This window comes from Macrobrachium rosenbergii, chromosome 3, assembly GCF_040412425.1.
Source record: "Macrobrachium rosenbergii isolate ZJJX-2024 chromosome 3, ASM4041242v1, whole genome shotgun sequence".
Lineage (NCBI taxonomy): Eukaryota > Metazoa > Arthropoda > Malacostraca > Decapoda > Palaemonidae > Macrobrachium > Macrobrachium rosenbergii.
Window position 1 is genome coordinate 80322667 of NC_089743.1, and position 22885 is coordinate 80345551.

Below are 22885 nucleotides of genomic sequence, written 5' to 3' on the forward strand. Positions count from 1 at the left end.
CTGTATAGATTTCAATGGTTTGTTTTTGTGTTTGTTTATAATTGTTTTTAACTTGATATTAAATTCTTAATTCGCTTCTTGTTTTGTACCAAGATTGCAATGGGCTAATTTATCAGCATTCTTTAACTATCCCACTGAGACTGACTAGCTTTATTTCTAAGTCATATATAAACATAAGTCATGTAATTTGTTGCAAGCTGTCCAAATAATTAAAAAAAATTTTATTGTTCAGTGTTTGTTAAAAAAAACAGTAGTTTATTTCCAGGAAAAGTATATAAAGGTCTAGAAAAACACCCCATCAATTTGTTCCGATTCTGTACCGATTTGAATGCCTCATTTTTGTGTTTGTTTTTACTTATTTTTAACTTATTATACCATTAATTCACTATGACTACCTCTGTAAAGGAAAGTCTCAGAGGTTCACTGAGAAGTGAAATGAATTGGGTACATGCTCCTACACTTGTAGCTTTTGTTCCAGTGTTAGCCACCTTCTTCTTCATAAGGATTAAGAAGCTCTTTCTCCAACCCCCTCTCTCCTCCTCTCTCTCTCTCTCTCTCTCTCTCTCTCTCTCTCTCTCTCTCTCTCTTTCTCATCTATTAAAGGCTACATGGTGGTTCTCTCAATGGTTACCTCTCAGCATGGAGTGAATTTAGAAAATGATCCGAACATTTTGGACCTATTTTGCCACTTTGCTAAGTTGATTCCTACGTCTATGATCAAACCTCTGAGTTATATCTTGGCATTGCTTTTGCACAGCCCCAATAGTCACTGCCTCCTTTAAGTATATCAATGAACATACCTTGACAGGGGAAGTCTCATTCTCACTGCTTGTCTTTTGTTAGACTCTCATTTGCTCCAGATTTTGTAGGCAAGATCCAGCTTTCAGGGAAGTGTGACTCAGTTGCTTCCTTTGTTATTACTGCTTTACCTTCTGATGATGAGGACTGTCACCTTTGTCTGATAAGAAACATCAGGACTATCACCCGCACACACAGGACTTTGGATTGTCTCCTTCTAGCCTCTTCCTACACCGTAGCTATAAGGATTTACTAAAGAATAAAGTCTCAGCCTGGCTCCATCAGCTGATCTCATGTGTTTACTTGGATGTTCCACACAAAGACATTATTCACCTCAGGATCAAGACTTATGAAGTTCATGCCCTTCATCTTTCGTAGCTTTTAAATACAATCTGGAACTCTCTGCCATTCTTAAAGCAGGTACTTGGAATGTCAGTTGTAACCTATAAGTCTCTGATGTATACTCATAGTGGCTGATCATTGCCACAAGATGTTTTACTGGTTGGAGAATGTGGACCAGTCATTCTTCTTCTAATGAGTACAGCCTCCTTCGTTCAGTATGAACCATCAGTAAACACAGCTTCAGGCCGTTTCCTCCTCACTGCTCTAGGAATCTACTAAACTCAAATAATGCAATCTCATTCCAGCTCAGGTGACCTTCTATGATTACTTGGACATTTCAAGGAAGACCTTACCCAGCTCAGAATGTCCATGCCCTTTTGTCTATGTTAGCCTTTAAGCTCAATCTGGAGCACTCTGCCATAATTAGAGCTTCACCAATTTCACACATTAGCTTTAATACATAGCTCATACAGTAACTGGTACCCCTCTGCAGAAGGAAACTATTTATAGAGATACAAACTAGAGCTACCTAGGGACACCAGAACTCTTTCAAGATTTTATTTACATGATGTGATCTGTTGTTCTCTTAATGTTTACTTACTGGGACAAAATGCTGTGGCAGAACATGTTTTACTGTTTGGTAGGGAGCTGACTTATTCATCCTCATTCCTCATGTTGTTGGCATACATTGGAGGTGTATTTTTGTGGAGTATCTACCTTCACCCTCATGTGAATAGTGAGTGGCATGCACTTAAAGTGCCTGACTACTTTCTACTGCCTGTTTTACAGCTTCCAGTCCACTATAAATACCACAAAATTTGCTCTACAACATCCTGACTCCATCAACAGAGAGGGCATACTGTTCTTACATTCTTCTCTTCTCATCACACTCCTATCCCTTATCTTCACCCTCACTTTTACACTACAGTTCAGACTATATTTGATTAATGAGTTTGTAATGAACAAATGTTTTTACAGTTTAATTTTACACAAACCATGGTGCCCTCCCCCCTTCTCTTACACTTTGAGGTGAGGTTGTCACAGAACAAAGTCTGACAGACTGACACAATATGGTCTGACCAGGTGCAGAGGGGCCTTTGTCATTAAGGCTTTAACAAGTTGTTGAAATTGCAGTGTAATTTGCAAAGAAGCAAGGTATTAAATTATTAATGGGGTTGTATGAACAACATGTTTTGTTTTTAGTAGACATTTTTTAATTACCTGACATCACCATCAGACAAAAATATATTAAAAACCACTTTTTACACCAAATATTGTCTTACCAGTATAATGGTACCAATGGTTCCAGCAAAGCCCCAAAGAAGGCCTGAAGGCTCCAACCAGCAACTGAAATGGGAAACAAAATGTCACCAAAGAAAGCTAGGTGAGCCTGCTTAGCTATGTATATAAAAGTAGTAAGTTGTACATAATAGTATGACTGCCTTGAAAATGAACTTATATACTTATCTGCACATTTTATTTGTTCTATATTGAAATTTTTTACAATGGAATAGAAACACCACTTTCATCACTACATTGACTCAGATAGCCTTACACTTCAGGTTCACAGTATTAACCACATATCTGACTTATTTGATAAAAACTGTTCACTCCCCTTTGGAAGGTTTAAAAATCCAATGGCTCTCACCTGCTATCTTCAGTGTTTGTATTCTAATTTTCAGCTAAACATCAACTTGTCTATTCAGTAAATGTGTCCTTTTCAGCTACTAAAGTGGAGAAATTTGAGAGACTGTAAGAAGGCTTGCATTAGAGCTCTTCCCGGAAAGATCACACTGCAACACTTATTTATTTATTGCCATGTCCCAGGATGACGATTAAGTTGGAAAGGCAACAAAAACCCTGAAGTCAAAAGAATGTCCTCCTACATCTATGGAATCCTTTTCCTTTTATACTCATCATCCAGTCTGAGAAGCTTCTTGCCCTAATTCATAAATCTGACAGCATGTTGAGAAAGCTGGTTATGATGTTTTGTTGCTGACTGGACCAAAAAATTATCTTCTGTAAGATATGAAAATGTAATTTTGAATCTATTGTGAATATGAAAGTATTGTAATTTTGTAGTCAATAGTAAATATATTTACCTATCTCTAACTATGAACAAGTTTCTGAATCATCTCCAGGTGACTAGTCTAATCTCCATGATCCATAATGCTTAGGGAAGGACAAATACCCATCACTAATCTGAGCACGCAGTCAATTATTTAGATTTCCCTCTGACTACAGAGATTTCCAGTTGGCTCATTAGAACACACAACTCCAGTGGATTGTTTATTAATTTGGCAAACATAGTATCCAAGTCAACCACATGATATCAAGTCTCATAAGCTACTCAACGACCTCTGTAGGGATGAGAAAATTTAAAATAGCAACAGTATGATTATATAACTCTGTGAGAATAGACAATATCTTGGAAGTGTCCTACACCTTAATAAAAACAAAATAATCTGTCAATGAGATCCTGGCAGATTGTTCTATGATACTAGTGTTTCCTTTGAAAGCCAGTATTACAAGATCATCATACATGCAATTAACACTCACTAGACAACCTCTCTGTGAGAGGAATTTGAAACACTCCATGGAAATACAGCAAGACATTGCAGTAAATTTTGGGGCAACAACCTTCTTAAAAGGAGGCTCTCCTCAGCTATAAACCCCAAAATTCTCTCCTTTAAACACCTCTCTGTAACAAAAATTGTCTATTTCAGGAAATGAGGAGGAACTCAATCCACATATCTTTAGCACCTCGAGGTGATCTTCCGTTTGTTACATGCCAGAGATAATTCATTCTCTCACACTCTCTCTTTCTCCTCAATCAAGGTTGTCACAACATACTAATACACTCACTCTGCTAAGCCAGTCCATTATTTGTAAAACAGGAAGAGCTGTTCACAACTTGGGTCAACAAAACACACCAATTTAATGCTGCCTCCTTCCAAAACCAGCAGCCTGGAAGGTGGATACACGATACACACATGGGATGATAAGAGGATTGTATTTCCTCCATTCAGCATTTTGAAACTTGTGTTGCAGGAGATAATGATCTTTAAGAATCTCAGTCTTTTACTCATATCATACATACGGTCTGAGCGTATCTAACTAGATAGCTCTCAGTATGGCCCGGTTTTCTTTGCCAACCTCAATGTTCATCAGTTTCATCACAATCTTGATGCCATTTATCTTCAGGATTGGAGGTTATCCAAGTATCTTCCAACTCAATGATTTTTACACTGAGGCTGGCAAGCTTGTCTCTAACACCCTAAAGCCAAGGCACACAAAGAAGTTTTTCAGCTTTTTAATCTCCCCCTACTCCCTTTTACTGGTGAATTTCTTCACCTACCTTAGAACAGACTGTGCTATCAAAAGCTCTTTTATATTATGGACTGGACCTCACAAACTTTCTGTAACTAAGAGCCTTTTTCAGTAACTTTGAGAGAGAATATCTACATAAATTCCACCTTTAAGATGAGACTTAAATATGGTCCTCCACAGTTTCATGAGGGCTTCAAAGTCATGAACATATGGAGTAATCCTCACTTAAGCATGTATCCACCAAAACTTTTCTTTTAACCTTTGCTTAAAACAAATATAATAACAAACTACATGGATCATTCATAAAGGTTCCCACTACAAAAACTGGCAATCACTGAGTCTTTCCTCCCATGACTTCAAGGCAAAATTCCACTGGCCAATGGGTAGGATGAGTACTTGAGCTCCCAAGCCATCTCCCTGCATGAATCAGCAGACACCAATGGAAATGAGGCATTCCTGTGTCCCACCAAAGAACTAATAAGGTAAATTCTAGCTATTAGCTCACTAGACCGCCATGTCAATACTTATCTACATCTCCAACTCAACTAATCCAGCATCCAAAATTACTGTTATCTTCTGTCTTAGAGAAGCTATAAGAGAAGCTTAGGCATCTACTCAGAAAGAAGTCTCCTCATTCTCCACAATTCCAGATCTTGCTGTTCACATCCTATCTACTTCTACTATCTTGTAACGAACTTGTTAACTGAATAAGTCAAACTTGTGGCATGAAGATCACAATCTACACTCTTCCTCTAATCAGGGATTTCTCATAAAATTACATCGATACATCTTTATATCTATGTAAGTCTCTAGTAGGGTGGGCATATAATATTTTTTCCTCACACCCTCATCTTATCCCACACATCTGTTTCAAAGTTAAAAATCAGCCAACACCTAGCCTTCCTCTCTAAGTGGATAGATGATCCAGAACTGTGCACAATTTCATAATAAGCCTATGAATTTCCTTCGTAGGGCTAGCCATTATCTCCCAGGATAGACTGATTCACCATGAGTAAGAATCTTCGTATAATCTAAGGCACAGTAACTTCTTGCTAGATGACTTCGTCCTAATTCAAGAGCCAAAATCTACAACAGTTTGGTTTCTGAAGCACAGGCTATCTAAGCCTGCATTTTAAATTACATTTCAGAAAGCATGTCCACTCTGCCTCATTCATTTTCTGTGACACTACAAGTGTGTCCAACAGCCTGTATGCTGTCAAAGCCTCTGTAAGCAGGGATTTTTTTCTGTTGGCTATCCTTCATAGTGTTGGATATTCATTTTCAGCCCTTTTATGTGCTAAAACTTTATCATTCATCTTTTAAAAAGATATATATTAGGGAAAGGAATGCCAGTAACAGTGACCCCATGAATACATATCTAAAAAGATATATATTAGGGAAAGGAATGCCAGTAACCGTGACCTCATGAATACATATCTACATAATGAGAAATTAGAAAAAACAACCCCAGTGCTTGATTAGGTAAGAGCCTATATACTTTTTTGATATTAGATTACTTTACTATAACAAACTCATCAGATGCAAGGTGAAACTGATTAAATCAACAGCTACTTACGCTTTCTTGGTCCCATAACCATTAGCTTTGTTGAGAATTAAAGTAGCCCCAACAGCATAACTGGGTACGCTGTAGCCAGCAAAAAGGTACCACTTGGGAGCTATGTTGACATCAAAGACCTGGAAGGTGTGAAACACATGACTGAAATACATAAGATTTTCACTGAGAAGACAAAACTGAATGCAAGCTATCTCAACACAATGTATATACAGTATAACTTATGCAAAATGCGCGAACAAAGTCTAAAATGTCGGAAGAGTTTTTAAACAATGTTACTGTTTAGCTCAACAATGGAAAAGAAAGTAAATAAATGAATACAGTCCTCAATATTGTTCTTTTGTAATCTTGTGGAATACTACATCCTATACAGTAAACAGCATGGCCAAATTAACTTAGTTTCCTGCTTTCTTTTTTCATAAAACAGAAACCCTAAACTTGTAAATGAAATATAGATTTGCTTAATTCTTACCTTCCATACTGCCAAGTACAGATTGAAAGCTTCAATGGCACTCCATGTAAAAGTGGCTAAGAAAAAGTAATGAAGAGTTACAGCTACTGCAGTACAAACAATCCAATTCTCGGTCTGTTCTAAACCAAGAAGTAGAACTATCTGAGCTAACATAAGGCAAATGCAAAAGTGAAGTCTAATCAGGTACTTCCTTGATCCAACAAGACTCTTATTTTTATTCCGAGCTACCTTAAGAAGCCAGAAACAGACAACACCTATGGCCAGGCAAACTACTGATGATGTGCATCCGACCTTTGTTGTTAGCTCAAGTACCTTCCACAATGTCTGAAAGAAAAATACTGTATGTTCATCCAACTGTTTTATCACGAGTAGGTGGAATACTGCTATAAACTTACAAGTGTAATTACTTCTAACTATAAATCAGTGAATGGCAACTCTTAAGTAATATCTAAAATACACTTGGTACACAAAAATTTAATTTACTGAACAAAAAGAAGCAAAACAATCATAAAAATTATTACAATACATACTATGTAGAGTACTGTACTAAGATAATTTCTACTGAACTTCCAGTCTTTGCAGTGATAATACTAACACTAAAGCATAATGCCAAATTTACCACAGACTTTAGGTGTTAAACCTAAGGGGGAGACAAAAATTTTTTAATAAAGGGATTTTGACAAAGGAAAAATCTATTTCTGGAGAGGGGACTGTCACCCTGTGAAAAGTCCATTCAGCACTTATTTTCTAGAGTAATTCCAGTGTTAGATCAGAGAAAGCTAAATGACTGGAGTTTCAGAGCGAAAGCCCATTGATGGGAGTCGTGTATGGAAAAGGGCAGAACTAAATAAACACGGAACCCTATCTCTGTTAAGATTCCCAGAAGTCAAGAGATCACCGAGAGGTGCCATTTCAAACCCATGCACCACTCGCAGATTGTACATAACGACGCTAGCACGTTCCATGAAAGCACCACCCCAGGGAATGTGATGTCTTTGGAGGAGACAACATAAAAATAGTGGTCACGGGTGACATGGTCCCTCTCCAGAAATAGATTTTTCCTTTTATCAAAATCCTTTTTCTGATCGGGTCCCCGTGTCAGCCGGTGAAAAAAATAACAGAGAAATAAATACCATTCTTATGCTGTAAGAGATAATAAAATGTTAGGGGAACAGAAGACCAAAGGTCCACCAACATGTTTAATTGCTAGCAATAACAACAAGTAATGTACAAATGGAACTGGTGGGCTTAAAATTAACATGACAATGTAAAATATACTTAAACAAAACAATTATACAAAATTGTAAACATTATAAAATAAATGTCACTTGACAAATATACAGATAACATGGTCAGGGACAAGATCAAGGTATGCCTGGATTGGGGATAACTGTAAGGGATAACTGAGGCAGTGGAGGAAGAACTGACTAGGAATCGAAAGGGTTCTAGAGGGAGGGACAACGTTCCTGCCACGACTGTTGAGAATTTATGGCTAAAGATTTCAACAGGACGCTGAAACTAAGGAGACTTCCAACCAGTGTACTTGGTAAGATCCGAAATTCATGCGTAATGGAAGTAGTTAGTGGAGGTGGCCACAGCTCACAATATCATGAACTCTGGGACTGAGTCAGGATTAGCCTGTTTGATGAAGTACAAGATCTGTTGTCTAATAGCAGGCATAAGAGATATTACCCTCAGGCCTCTCTTTATTAGAAAAGGGGGTTACTGTCACTGTCATTGTGTCTGCTATTAGGCAGCAAGTTTTGTATTTTCTTAATACAAACTCTTTTCAGGATTAATTCCAATGCTCATGATATTAGAGCAGTGGCCACTTACATTAATTATTTTCATTACATGAATTTCGAGGACCTTACTAAATGTTCAGGGTGGAATTCTCACTGTTTTCCAACATCTCTATTTGAAATCTTTAGCAGCTCTTAAATTCCCTTTCTTGATTCTTGGTCATTTTCCCTTCACTGCCCTGGTTATTCCCTTACAAGCAGTTCATTGTCTTTAATACTATAAGAATGATATTTATTTCTCTGTTATTGTTTCATCGGACACGGGACCCGATCCAGAAAAATGATTTTGACAAAGGAAAAATCTGCTTTCCTGGGAGGCCCAGTATCTACCAGACCCACCCCTGTTTTCGCCTCTCCTCCCATGGTAAACATCATTCTAGTGGGGTGGGTGCTAACATGGAATTTTTGCTAAGTATTAACTTATGCAGTCCGCGAGTAGTGCATGGCTTGTCGCACCTCTCTCGTTGGGACTTTGACATTGGGAATCTGCGCAGGGTCCATGACGACAATCCACCCCTTTACTGCACACTCCATTTCTTGAGCTCATCAGAGAAACCAGCTTTGCATTTAGCTTTTCTCTGGTATCCCCTAGCAACGAATTACCCTAGAAATAAGTGCTGAATGGACTTTTCAATGCCTCCTTTAGTGTGAAATTTAAAATGCCATTCCTCTTATAACTTATTCTAGAAAAGTTACAAAATATGTATAAATACTTCATGAAAATATCAGCTCCACAAAGTTACACTTACAGGAACAACTGGAGTAATGTGAGAGACCTGATTTTATGCTAGACATTTGAGGTCGCATCATTTTGAAAAATCTCTTCTTTGATAACTCTGAATGCTATTTCTGTTATGAAAAAGCATTACATGTGAGCTTTTTTCAATAGGCACTGTATAGTGTCAAACAAAAAGTGTGACAATCATGGTCCTGAATCATACAAAATATGCACAGAAATGGTCTTGCAACCTCACTAAGGCTTTTGATCCAAGGCATATAATATTTGTTCTAAGGACACAAATCATTTAGAAAATTTCTAGTAACCACTTAAAAAATATCTCTAAAAAACATACTTAATGACAGTTCTTGGGAAAAATGAAATTTCTATAATAAAATAATGTTTTATATATGCATATCAATTAATTACATAGATATTGTTTTCACCATGAGTAGCAGCTTAAATTCAAAATTTTGTGGGTAGAACTTCGATAGTTTGTGTAGGTGATCAGCCCGTCCCACTTGTGGGAATATTAGGAACAACTTAGCAGGCAATTGTCATTTGTTTTATCCCTTATGTCCATCAGAGGGGAGGAGGGTGGGCTCTGATTCTGTAATTACTTGGTAAGTATATATAAAACTTTATTTTATTATAAAAATGTCATTTTTACATAAGTAACTTACCAAGTAATTACAGTACACAGCTGAATCCCACATTGGCAGGGGGTGGGATACATGGACAAAACACTAAGTCATGTAATGAATTTGAAAAAGAAAAGTTGCTAGCACTGAATACAATGCTTGTCATTCCTTAACAGTTAAGAAAGTCTGCAATAAAAAACTGCATCTGGTTGTCGCTCAACTTAACCTTCAGTGGCGTGGCAGTTAAGACATGGAGCGCCTCTACTTAAGTGGGAGCTTTGTAGCCAAAGAGTACTCCGATGGAAGTTATGCAGCCAAGGAGCTATTTGATAGCTAGCAAAACTTTAAAAAACGCCCTTGCCCTGGGCACAGTACCAGCGTAAAAACCAACCGGAAATGCTGTCACCAACACTGAAATAACACCACTGAGAGTAGTGGGTACTCCAGGTACTTTGTATCTTCTGGCTCCTAAAAACTCTATACCTCACTAGAAGGTGAAGAGATAGTAAGAGAAAATCCTATGCTTCCTGCTGCCATACCATGCCAGTCACTATTTTGCATTACTGCAGCACTTCAAATGCCATGTAGCCGGCACCAGGCTAGCTGTAGTAGCTTGTGGATGCTGGTGTAACTATCGCTGGGGAGCCAGACTTGTATCTGGTGCCAGCTCGCTAGTGCCAGGAGAGCTAGCATCTCGAGGATCTGGTAACAGACCACAGCTTGTGTCAGAAGACCTGGGCGCCAGGAGAGCTAGAAGTTCAGGGCACTGAAAGCCCTATAACTGGGGCCAGACTTGTAGTTGGTGCCAGGAGAGTTTGGCACCAGGAGGGCTAGTAACTCAGGTTCACTCCTTATGATAGTGAAATGCGGAGGACGATTTATACTTCCAGTACGTCGATGCAAAATGGAAGTAAGGGACATATGTGCCTGAAAGCTAAAGGAGTGGAGGCTGCTCTGATGTCCTTAGCTTTCACTTAAAAGGAAGGCAAAACATTCTCCTAATCTCAGAGTGCCTTGGAAATAAAAACTCTTAGGATAAAGGACAATGTGATCTTAGTCAGAGGGTGAGCAAAGGATAAGTATGGCCCTCTTGATTACCAAGTCCTGCTCAGGTAATACCTAAGAATTCCAATTAGACAGAGCTCACTTTTTCCCTTAGAGTTGTTGAGTGCTCCTGGGTGCTCGGAGCGTGTACTGGCACCCGGCAAGTTAGGAATTCCAGAGTTGAACAGAACTCCTGCAAGCCAAGGATGTCAGTTAAGTTCTGAGGGAGAAAGAACGGATCCTATACAGAATTTCTGGTGTACTTTCCTACGGGAGCAGAAAGGATCCGTAACTATTCAGGTTTGTTTATTATTACTTAAATAATTGGTACAGCTTACTGTCCTTCCTGCAGCCATAATGATAATTGGTAATTATTTGACTCCTCCTCTCTTTGTATTATTGGTGTTCCGAGGGAGCATCAAGACCTGCTGATAAGAAAAGAAGAGAGATTTCTGTCAGAGCCTGAGAGCTGTTGAGCCAGTCTTCAGTGTAAGCCAGGATAAGCCAGTCTTCAGTTGAGCGAGTCATCGACAAGTATAGTGTACATTTATGGCTCTGCTAGAATTACTTTGAGTCAAGGGTCCCTCATGAGGCATTTGCATATTTCCCTGTGACTCCATATTTTGGACGGCATATTTGGTGGCCATCTGGGTGTTCTCTGGCCCCCACAATTTATGGTTCATCACAGTCTCGGACTTCACCTCACCTCAGTGGATGATTCCGTTGGGACATACTACAACGTTCTATGAAGCATTAGCGTCAATCACTTCTCGCTCGGATGGACTACGGTGAGTACCAAGTATTGTTAGGGCAAACACTTAATGGTAACCGAAGTCATCTCTTTGAGCCTTTGTTGCAGCCTTTTAATAACCTTTCTGCCTGTAATTGGTTAAGCACTATTATTTTGTTTATTACATTTTTTTATAATGAAGGATTTTTCTCATCCTTGCAGTGGTTCTGAAGCTCTGCTGAACTTTATTTCTTTTAGTATTGTACGTAAGTGGTAAGCTAAGGTTGTCTTTCTGTAAATAGTAACTTATAGGGTCTTACATCATTTCAGGATAGGGTCATCCAGCACTGATAATATGGTTATCTGGCTCAGTTTTCCTGTCTTTGACCTACTCACAGTCAAGGTAACAAGTTTATTTATTCCTATATATAAGTGCTTCTTGTAATATTCTTCTTATATATCAATTAATATTAAAATTCCAAGGTTTTACCAATTATGTAGGTTTTCCTTGTTTCCAATACAGGTGTGGAGGAGAAGCTGATCCTTGAAGAGGAAGAGCCCTGTGATATGCACTTGACAATTTCATATTATTAAATAGTAATAAAAGTACTAAAAATTTTCCAAGCGTGTAAATTAATTTCCCTTTAACCATTTATAACAAGGTTTATACAGTTTTCAGCTTAGATCCAGGTCTTGGATGGGACCTTGGTCTTGGCTAAAAGTCCAAAGGAAAAAATGAGCTAACTGCATCTCCTGCTTCCTAGCTTGGGCGTGTATAGAGCTTGAGAGGTCATGAGAAGGAGATGAAAGATCCAGGTCTCTGTGCTTAAACCAGAGATAAGCACAGACTGGGACATCTTCAAGGAGAGCGAGAGATTCTAGATCTTCTCAGAAACAAAGAGGCAATCCACAGCAGGGTCAGAGATGTCTAAGAAGAAGAGATGTAGAGTCTGAGACACCAGCTTTGGAAGACCACCCCTAAATCTGGAGGATGCAGCGAGAGGGTGACTACTGAATCTTGTAATAGCCTTTGCCACACTTCTAGAAGACTCTTGGGAAAAAATCCTTCAGCCAGTCTGGAACCTGTCTGGGTAAGAGCAGACCACCGTTGATATCTCTGAAGATAGGTTGTCTGAGGAGATATGGTTTGGGGGAAGGATCTTGGAGGAGATATGGTTTGGGGGAAGGATCTTGGAGAGTCCATTAGCAGACTTAGCAGGTTTGGGAACCGTATACATGGGCCAGAACGGGGCTAAGAGTGTCATGTAGCAAGAAAAAGGGCCTAAGACAGTTTGATGCTTCCTCGACCATGTTGAAGGGTAGAAGGCAAGGAGGCCTGAGAAAGGCAAGCTATAGCATTGTGCCTGTTGCCCATGCTATAAGACTGGGACTGGAGTAAAACGAAGGTTCGCTGAAGTGGCAAACAAGTCCAAGGTTGGCTTCCCCCATAAAATTATCAGATCCCAACAACCCGGGGATAAAAAATCCACATGGGAAGGAAATGCTTTTAACGGCCCAGTACATCCTTCAACTCTAAGCTCTCTCAAAAAAAAAAAAAAAAAAAAAAAAAACCCACATGAGACTAGAAGACTTGATTGATCTGTCAACAGAGGGAGAACTCTGTTGTTTGGCCCAGAGGGAATGCTGGGTCCAGCTTTCCTGCTTAAGTAAATGCATTAGGACTGAGGTCTTATCCAAATGGACTACCATAGTCTAGAAGTTAGCTAGGGTCGAGCAGTACTGGAGCCATAAGAGAACCGCTTTAATTCTTTGACGTAGAGGTGAAGGTTCTGTTCTTTTCTTGGGGACTGAGTCCTTGAGTCCTGGAAAACTTCCCAGTTCCTTAAGCAGGCTCGCCTAACCTAAATCTAAGGGGATGAGAAGAATACTAGAACTAGGCTCAGCAGAAGGGATTCCTTTCCACATGTTTGGGCAGCCACTACTGAAGGTCCGACTAAAAACCTAGGCTAAGAGAAAACATGGTGTTTCCCTTTCCCAGTAAGATTGTTGTCAAGAACCTTCAAGCCCCTTTCTTCAAAGATTGTGAAGAAGTCCGTCGACATGTAAAGACTGAGGTTATGCCCAGAAAAAGGGAAGTCAAATGTAGGAAGTTTCCCTGTCCCAGTAAGATTGTTTTCAAGAACCTTCAAGCCCCTTTCTTCAAAGGTTGTGAAGAAGTCAGTCGACATGTACAGACTGAGGTTATGCCCAGAAAAAGGGAAGTCAAATGTAGGAAGTGTGAGGACTCGGGAGAGGGCCTGAAGTGTCACAGAGAGGCCAAAGTACAGACCCCCAATTGGAAAGCCCTGTCCCAAAAGACGGAACTAAAAAGCTCTCTGGAGTCTGGACAGGGATAGGAAGAATGCTTCCTGCATATCCACTGTCCCATCCAATCGTCCTGCAGAATGGATGATAGAACTGCCTGGTTTGTATCCCTCTTGAATTCATCTACTGTCTTAGAGAGAAAAGAGGAACTGTGGCCATACAGCTCCTCATCAGGAGCCGAGTACCAGAAAATAGTGTCAAGCGCTCCAAAACTGGTGTAGGCAAGGTGTCGTTTGGGAGTGATGGTCCATTGCGACTGTGTGATTCCTCAGTGTGAGAGAACACCAGAGATCTCCTTCTAGAGAAGTTCCTCGTTAAGCAGACTTCCTCTAGAGTAGAAGCTCCTCGTTGGGTGAGTTGGTAGAGTTGCTATTACACTCATAGGCCCGAATTCGAGTCTCAGTCAAGTTAATGAAGAATTAGGAGAAATTTATTTCTGGTGATAGAAATTCATTTTCGTTATAATGTGGCTCCGGATTCCACAATAAGTTGTAGGTCTCTAAGAAAATCAACCAGTTCTTAGCCACGCAAATAAACTAATCCTTTTTCACAGCTCCCAGGAGAGTGTTAATCAGCCCAGTGGTCTGGTTAAATCTGCTAAGGTATACTTAACTTTTTTTCCTTCTAGAGAATACAAAGACAAGAGCAGAAATTCTAAAAACTAAAACTGTCCTTGTCTGCACATAACAGGACACGGAAACAATCCAAGGCAATGACTCCCTGTCTTCTTAGCCAGAGCTCCTGCTTGGAAAAGAATTGGTGCCTGGTGAATGGGGACTGGTGCCGGCACTATTCTGGTGCTCAAGAAAACACAACAGTGTGTTCTCAGGAGAAAAACCAGTGCCGAGAACTAAAAGAGGGCCGAGCCTTTGGCACTGGGTGCTCTGATACTAGACAATTGAGCACTAGACGCCCGGTGGACGTTGTAACATGCCCAAAAAATTACTAAGTTGGTGCTGAATGGGCTCCAACAAAGGAACATTGGTATGGACGAAACCAATGTAGCAAACCAAGGAGGTGGTGCCTGTCATCCCAAATGTGTTGTTGGATGACTGACAGCTGGCGCCATATGGACAGCTGGCACCAAACGGACAGCAGGCACCAAACGGACAGCAGGCACCAAACGGACAGGTGGATGAGCGGACACCGGTGGATGCGCAAATCTGGGCGCTTGGAGACACTGGGCGTTGAACACTGGGTGCTTGGACACTGGGAGCTCGGATACTGGGTGCTCGGCTACCACTCAGAGGCCACTGTTCACTTCAACACCAAACACTAGGCCACTGAGCACTCGGACACTAACTTGTATTCTAGGAACTTGGGAGCTCAGAACTGACATTGTCCAGATTGGAAGAGCATTGGCGTCAATTACTGGTACACCACAACTGGGAGATATGCCTCTTCAATGGCTGAGATAAACCCGAAAAGTGCCATCGGCGCCACTAGTCTACACTGGGATCCATAACCATCCACACTGGGATCCTGAAAATTAGAGGCAAAGAAAGCACATCCCTATAGATGCCTTTTCAATGGCTGTCCATCAAGACTTGTGTACAACAGGCTTGACTGAAGGACAACTATCCAAGGGCAAACCCCCTCGGACTCCCATGGACTTCAGTATGCCTCCTCCCTGGTGCATGGAAGTCTAACAGGAACTGGGTTTAAGAGATCCGAGGGGGCTGGATAGTCATCTTCACTACACATCCAGTAAGACACCTTTCCAGTGGCTGTCTGTTGATATCTGGGACCGGCAACAGGCTCGACTGAGGGGTGCCTACCTGTGTGTAAACCCTACCAACCTCCCTTGGACTTCCAGTATGCACCTCCCTGGTGCATGGGAGTCTGAAAGCACAGGTGGAGGAGTAGACACCTCCTCCACTGCACTACACTCCACTATTACAAGGTTAACACAAGGTTGACATCTGTTAACCAAGGCACAAGACTGGCAAAGGTACGGAAAGAAAGCAGGAGCAAGTGGACAAGGAAGGCTAGTAGGAGAGAATTGGTGCCAGGTGGTCCGCTGGTGACGAGCGCATGAGAGAGAGGGCAGCTTGGAAGATGTGGGCGTTTCTGGGCGCTCGTATCGTGAGCTGGAGCCAGGATGAAATCTGTATCGTACCTTTCTCTCCTTACTACTTTCTTCCTTAACACTTTCAGTTCTTCCGCAAGGGAAGGTGTGAAGATTGTTAAAATATTATTTACTGGCGGCTTACAAGGAGCAAAGGTCAGGTAAATAAATAATTGTAAAAGTTACAGGCCTAATGAAATTATACGATACCCAAGAATTACTTTCAAGGCGATTATCGGCAGCTTACGCGAAGCCAAATGCCAGGTAGGCAAATTAATAATTGCAGAACTTATGGCCCAATGGAAAAACATAGCATACAACAATTTACTTTTAAGGCAAACTTATTATTGGTGTCTTGGCAGAAGCCTATGGCCGGTAAACAAATCATAAATTGCAAAAGTTACGACCTAATGAAAAGATGTCACACAATAGTTTACTTCTGTAATGGAATGTTGTAACATCTGAGAATTGCTTTTAAGGCAAAACTAATATCGGCAGCTCGCCAGCAGCCTAATGTTCAGCAAACAAATCATAATTTCTAAAAGTTATGGCCTAATGAAAAGGCATGACATACAACAATTTATTTCAAGAATGGAATGCAACATATGAGAATTACTTTTAAGGCAAAACTACAGTATTATAGGCTGCCTGCCAGCAGCCTAATGCTCAGTACACAAATCTTAATTGTAAAAGTTATGGCCTAATGAAAAGACATAACATACAACAATTTACTGTTTATAATGGGAGTGTCATAACATCCGAGAATTACTTTCAAGGCAAAACTATTGTCGGCGACTTGCTAGTAGCCTGACCATAAATGCAAATGGCAACATTTACTGGCGGCCTGTTAGATGACTGAATCAACGTCAAAAACAAAATAAGAAAAAACTTATCCTGAAAGATTTCAGCTTGAAGGCTACAATATATGCGTTCCGATGGTTGATTTACATATTCTCTACTGAAATCTGGTAATCTAACTGGATAATAATAAGAAGGCTGCCGCCAGACCGGGTGTTGACACCCTGAACGGCAGGAAATGAACTTAGTCACTCCTAATATTCCCGCAAGTGGGGCGGGCTGATCACCTACACAAACTATTGAAGTGCTACCCGCAAAATTTTGAATCTAAGCTGCCATTCATAGTGGAAACAACAGCTATGTAATTACTTGGTAAGTTACTTACATAAAATGTCAAAAGTAGACCTTTGTTTATTGCACATGCACATTACTAACTGAAAACTTTCAAATTTCTTACCGTATTTCTTTCCAGAATCCCATTAATATCCATGATAACTGCTAAATTGGTAAGATGTTTACAGTGACAGATGGTGTAATAAGCACTGTGCTCATGGACAGAACATCCTTCCGAAGACCAAACATTTGCTTTAGTATCCCACCATCTGCACTCAACATTTTCCAAGTTGAAAACTGACCCATTATATATATGGGTAAAATTCAGCACCACACTTTCATTTCCTCCTGAAAATTTAAAAACAAAGAATTATGTCAAGTCACTCTGGCTGTCAATGTTTAATGTATTTTATACATGATGGGTATTGAACGTTTTAAAAGTTTTGCCACAAGCATCAAAGAGACAGGTCTGATAACGCAGACAAAAGTCAGTATAGCATGAAACTGGAGCCAAGGCCCTTTGGCTGATTCTGCTCACTTAGGTGAATGAAGTGGAAATTTTTTTTTGTTTTCCACAGAGGAGGGACTATATGTATTCATGCTATTTTCGTTATCTTGGTGTAATTTCATCACGCCACTGCAATATCTGTTCTTGCACATTGCACCAAGAGCCTTTTGTTTGTTGATTTAAAGTTGCAAGCTACCCCACATGACAAAAAAAGACTTTTTTAGCATACAAAATTTATTCTCCAGGCCCTTGATAATTCTTTCTTCCTTAACAGTTTAGCAGTAAAATTCAGCAAAGACTGGACTGCGTATTAAAGGCAAGGGAAGAGGTAGAACTCAATGGGACTTGCATGGTCAGGGTCGTCTTCTACAGTATCACATGCAGTGGAAGTTCTCCCCTTCGGGACACTGTAAATTTTCAATGGGCTAAGGTAGAGATCATCTCATCCTCCCCAGCCTCTAAAGGAATTTTTTCCAGAAACCAGACCCCTCTTAAGAGAAAGGGTTTATTTGCAAACACTCTTTAGCATCCCCAAGAAGGATTCCTCCGAACAAAGGTGGTCCCTGAACTGTCAAATTTGAACATACATTGTTTGTGTAAACTTTTCCACATACTGTACTTACTTATTTTACTGGAGCCCAGGAAAGGAATTTAATTGGTTGCCTATCTAGATGACTGGCTAATCTGAGGAGCCACCAGAGAAGAGTGCTGACGAAACCTGAGAGTGATAGTTGACAGACTCCAGTCAAAAGTTTCCTATTAAATAGGAACAAGTCCAGAGGACATTTTCTGAGGCAATGACTTTGTTGGGATACTCTTTGTGACTGGCTATCTCTTCCCAACAGCACTCAAACCAATAAAAGAAGGACTTAGAAAATTTCTTGCACTGCCCAGCTTTTCCAGACAACAACTGGAATGAAGTCTGGGCCTGTTACAGCTTGCTTCTGAGATTGTGACTGAAGGATGTAAGCAGAGTCTGGCTCTCAAATGCCAGGAAAAGGCTTTAAGATCACCTTATCTAAGGTTGGGATGATACTCCGTCTGTGGACCTGGGAGGGGTCTCTGACAAACATGTCGACCTGACTCCCCCATACGTATGAGTGATAATACATATGGAAGCCTCTTTGACAGGTTAAGGCCACTGGAAGGGTCGTCAGGTAACCTGGAAGATGGTCATCTGTTCTGAGGGAATGTCATATCAGCTTCCTGGAGCTGTTGGCTGTCTTCTACCTCAAAAAACTGAAACCTCCAAAAGGGACCCGCATTTTGTTGGTCACAGACAATATGACTGCACTGTTTTATATCAAAAGTCTGGGCTTATGCTCAGCCCCTCTAAAGTTAGTAGTTGCCAAAATGCTTCTACATCTGGAAGTGGTCCCATTTGCCACATGCAAGAATCATCTACTTCCAGTGTGTGTATCTAAACCTCGACATTCAGGCAATAGCAAGAGAAGCATTCCTGCAATATACCTTTTTTCCTCCATTGTCCTGGATTTCAAAACAAACAATCTACTAGCTTTCATTTATTCAATATTATTTAAAATATGGGCCCTTTTCATATGGAACAAGCCCACAGGGGCCACTGACTTGAAATTAGGGCTTCCAAAGAATATGGTGTTCAATGAAAAGAAGTAACAGAATGTAATGGTAAATAATACAGAAAGAAGAGATCACTTATTAAAAAAGAATAAATAAATTAACAAATTAATAAATACCATATAAAAATGTTATTAAGTTATCAAAATATAACAAGAATTGTATTAGAATAGTAATGGATTGCTTCTTTGCTTGAACTTTTGAAGTTCCAATTGCATGACATCCTCTGGGGGACTGTTCCACAGTCCAACGGTGTGAGGAATCAAGGTCCTCTGGAAGGCATATTTACTGCATACTGCTGCTGCCATTCAGCAAATCTGGTTGTTCTAAGCAGGAAAAGGGGATCAGGGATCAATTGTGAATGTGAAATGTATCTGTTAAATTACAACTTATGAAATATTGACAAACAAGAGATCACCCATCAATGGTCCAAGTCATAACTGCTAATATTACGAAACAAAAACCTGCCACCACGAACCACTCAATCTAAAAGAGATAAATCTCTGGCAGAAGCAGAATCCACATTGGAGAGCAATATTCAAGTAAAGGAAAGACAACTGACCTAAAACAGGTTGCACTGATTTTAACATTGTTATAAATATATGAGGTCTTGCGTACATTACCTAACTTTTGTGCGGCATCTGCCGACATTTTCTTTAGATGTTGTGGCAGAATTCAAAACACAAAAAAAAAACACACAACACTCACCCTGATCCTCGGTTGCTGGGAGATGGATTGAGGGTGTCCAGAATAACCACAACCGCAAACAACACAAACACAACAAGGAAATACAAAAAAAGGAAACAGAACACACACACAACAAACAATGCACACCAAACAATAAAACACTCGACTCCTGGAAAAGCATACAATAATCATCCAACATCACGAAAACTGACCTTGCACAGAACTCAGACTCAAAGACTCTCAAAACAAAAAACCCCCTCGACATTTGCTCAGACAGACCAGCTGCTGTAAACAACTTCAACTAACGACCTCATCCCTCTTCTCCAACAACCTAAACACTCACTAACGATAATTACACTCTCTCTCTCTCTCTCTTTCTCGTTGGAAATGCTAAATAAAAACAAATCTTATCTCTCTCTCTCTCTCTTCTCTGACCTCACAAACGTTGGGAAATGCTAAATAAAAATCTATTCATCTCTTGGGTTTCTCAAAAGTAAGATTTGAGTTCAAAAGTTTTTGCTAAAATATTAAAGACTTAAGACTCATTCAGCAGAGTCCCATCCACCTGGAAGGGACTGAAGATGGAAAATCTGTACGAGATCTTAATCAGAGTTTTACTAGGTTCAAAAAATAGTCCACTGACTACACCATTCACTAATCCAATGTCATGATTGAGACTATGGGCAGCTCATTTCTGGACAAGAGGACTTTACTACTCCCACAAGTGCTTCATCATTGGTATACTGAACAATCTTGTTTTCCAGGCCAAATAATCGTAGAAACTTGTATATACTAAAATAAAAGTTTCTAAGAACACAAACTGTGGAACTGATGGTGCTCTATATCCCTTGATAGTGAGAATCTTGATTCCTTCACTCCTCGAAAAATGTAAAAGTGCCATCTGATTTACTTCGGTAAAAGCAGCAATGAAAACCCATTTTGAATTATTCTACACCAAAACTCCTTATCAAAGTTCTCTTGCAAATGGCATGTCAAACCTACTGGAATTGCAGGCATCTTCCTGCTTCCTATATGCATACTGACTGATCAGCTAAAACCTCTAGCTTCCACATACCTCTATAGTTGCTTAAATGTTTTTCTGTGACTCTGGAGAGTGGGGAGAATAGAAATTGGTCTGTAGTTACTGCAATCTGTAGATGTGCCACTCTTTGGAAGAGGCATTTTATTACTATGCTTGTGCTCATCTGCAAAAATACTACATTAACCTAAAAATCTATATAATTTACTAAGCTTGGGAGACAACACACTAGAAATTAAAAAAAAAAAACAAAGGGATGAAACCATCAAGATCTTCTCCACCCCAGCTATCAAGATTATCAAGAATTTTCTTAACATCCTTAGAGAAAAATGCAAATTTGTGAGAATAGGATCAGGATAACAAGTATCAGGGAGAGGGACATCCTCGGCTGACTGCTTAGTTTTAAAAAATCTATGAAGCAGTTCAGCCTTTTCCTTACATCCAGTGACCAATCTACCATTATCTGTTAGTAAGGGTAGAATGGAATATGTGCCTGACCCAAAGATACACAACGTCAATTTGGTCCACCATAGATGAGGCTGAGTAATTCCTTCAAATTTCCTCTTTATGGAATTATTGTAATTTCTCTCATGTATATGGTAAATTCTAATCACAGCATGTCGGATTTCAACAAAAATGGTGTAATTTTCATGTGGACGACTTTGTTTCCATATGTTCAACTTGGTCTGTTTGTCATGGTAAGCTCATCTACATGTATCATCAAACTGTGGCTAGTCATTTGTCCTGAATTTTATGACCTTTCTTGGGACATACCTACTAAAATAACCATCAGCATTCATTTAACTTCTTGGGATCTGGATGTAATTTGCATCTGAAATATTAAGCGCCTGACAAGATTCAATAATGCAATCCCAATTGGCTCTAATTTCAGCCAGACCATTTTTCCAATGGTAAAACAACAGGTGAGAGAATCAATTCCATTACTGTCCGTTGTTCTATTCCAGATAGAAGGGGGGGGGAGTCGTCTACACATCCTCCTTTCTGAGCCATGACCGTCACGTGTGGATTTTTAAAATCTAGTTTACTTTGAAGATTGTTTCTCTAACATTGCTAGGCACCTGCAAAAACTACAGACTTCATCTATCCGGCATGCCAGTCCATATGGAAAATTGGCTAGATTACCTCCACACTGAGAGCCTGTTTGAGATCTGTTGAAACAGTCTTACATTCTTATTATATATCCAATACAGTCCAAATAAGTGACTCTTATCCCTGCAACCTTGCCACTCAAGGCAGCATCATTGAAGTTTTGCTTTATGGTTTTGGAATTGATTCAACATAAACCTGAACTGATATCCTGTCCCCTTGCATTGCAAAGGCCAGCTCCTGATAAGGCTTCCCATGTATGGTTCCTGAATAAGGCGTCCTGGGATGTCATCCCCTGGTTTTAGTGGGCCCTACAACTACTGTACAACTCCATTTGTTCCAAAAAGAAATCTTCCAACCTGCTTGCATCTGGGCTCAGATTATTGCATCCTCCCTCTGTGACAGGGCCATTGGACCATCAACAACCCGTTGTTGTCATTTACTGTTGTGTCTGAGAGACCTGTTCCTGGCTCAAGAATGATGCATTTGCAAAGAGAAAATCCGAATTCTGCTATCATGCTGAGTTAGACTGGCAATGTTTACCTTCGATGTCATGGCAAATGTCCTAGATGGGATCTTGTTTCCCACACCCTAGCACAAACAAACTATTTTCCGTCCATGGTCTTGGTTTTAGGCTCTTGCATTAAAAATGCAGACCCTCACTCCTTTCCTAAGTTGCATGGAGGTCCAAAAGGAGAGTACATTGTTAACTAGGTTTGGAAAGGTTCTACCTCTGGAGAAGTCCTCTTCTCGAAGGGACGATCTTGAAGTATCTCCTGGAACCAAAAGACACACAATCCTGCAGCCAAACCAGACATAAGTGGAAGGAACTGACTGTAGAACCACTATACTGAGCCAGGTACAGGTTCCTGTCTAGCCTTCTGGCTTGCAAACCTAAGTGGGTATCTGACTAAAGAAATAGGGGATAACCTGTGACTTTTCCTTGGGTGAAAATTCTGAATCCTATTGTCAGG

General features: G+C 40.1%; 1 protein-coding gene across 1 annotated transcript in view; it reads right to left on the reverse strand.

Moving 5' to 3' along the window:
* LOC136851612 (latrophilin-like protein 1) overlaps positions 1–22885 on the reverse strand; it is an 86774-nt gene that overhangs the window by 10742 nt on the left and 53147 nt on the right. The window contains exons 17-20 of the mRNA XM_067125980.1: positions 17099–17322; positions 6516–6839; positions 6047–6165; positions 2424–2487 (exon numbers count right to left, since the gene is read on the reverse strand). Coding sequence (XP_066982081.1) covers positions 2424–2487; positions 6047–6165; positions 6516–6839; positions 17099–17322 — 731 coding nt within the window. The remainder of the gene's footprint in view (positions 1–2423; positions 2488–6046; positions 6166–6515; positions 6840–17098; positions 17323–22885) is intronic.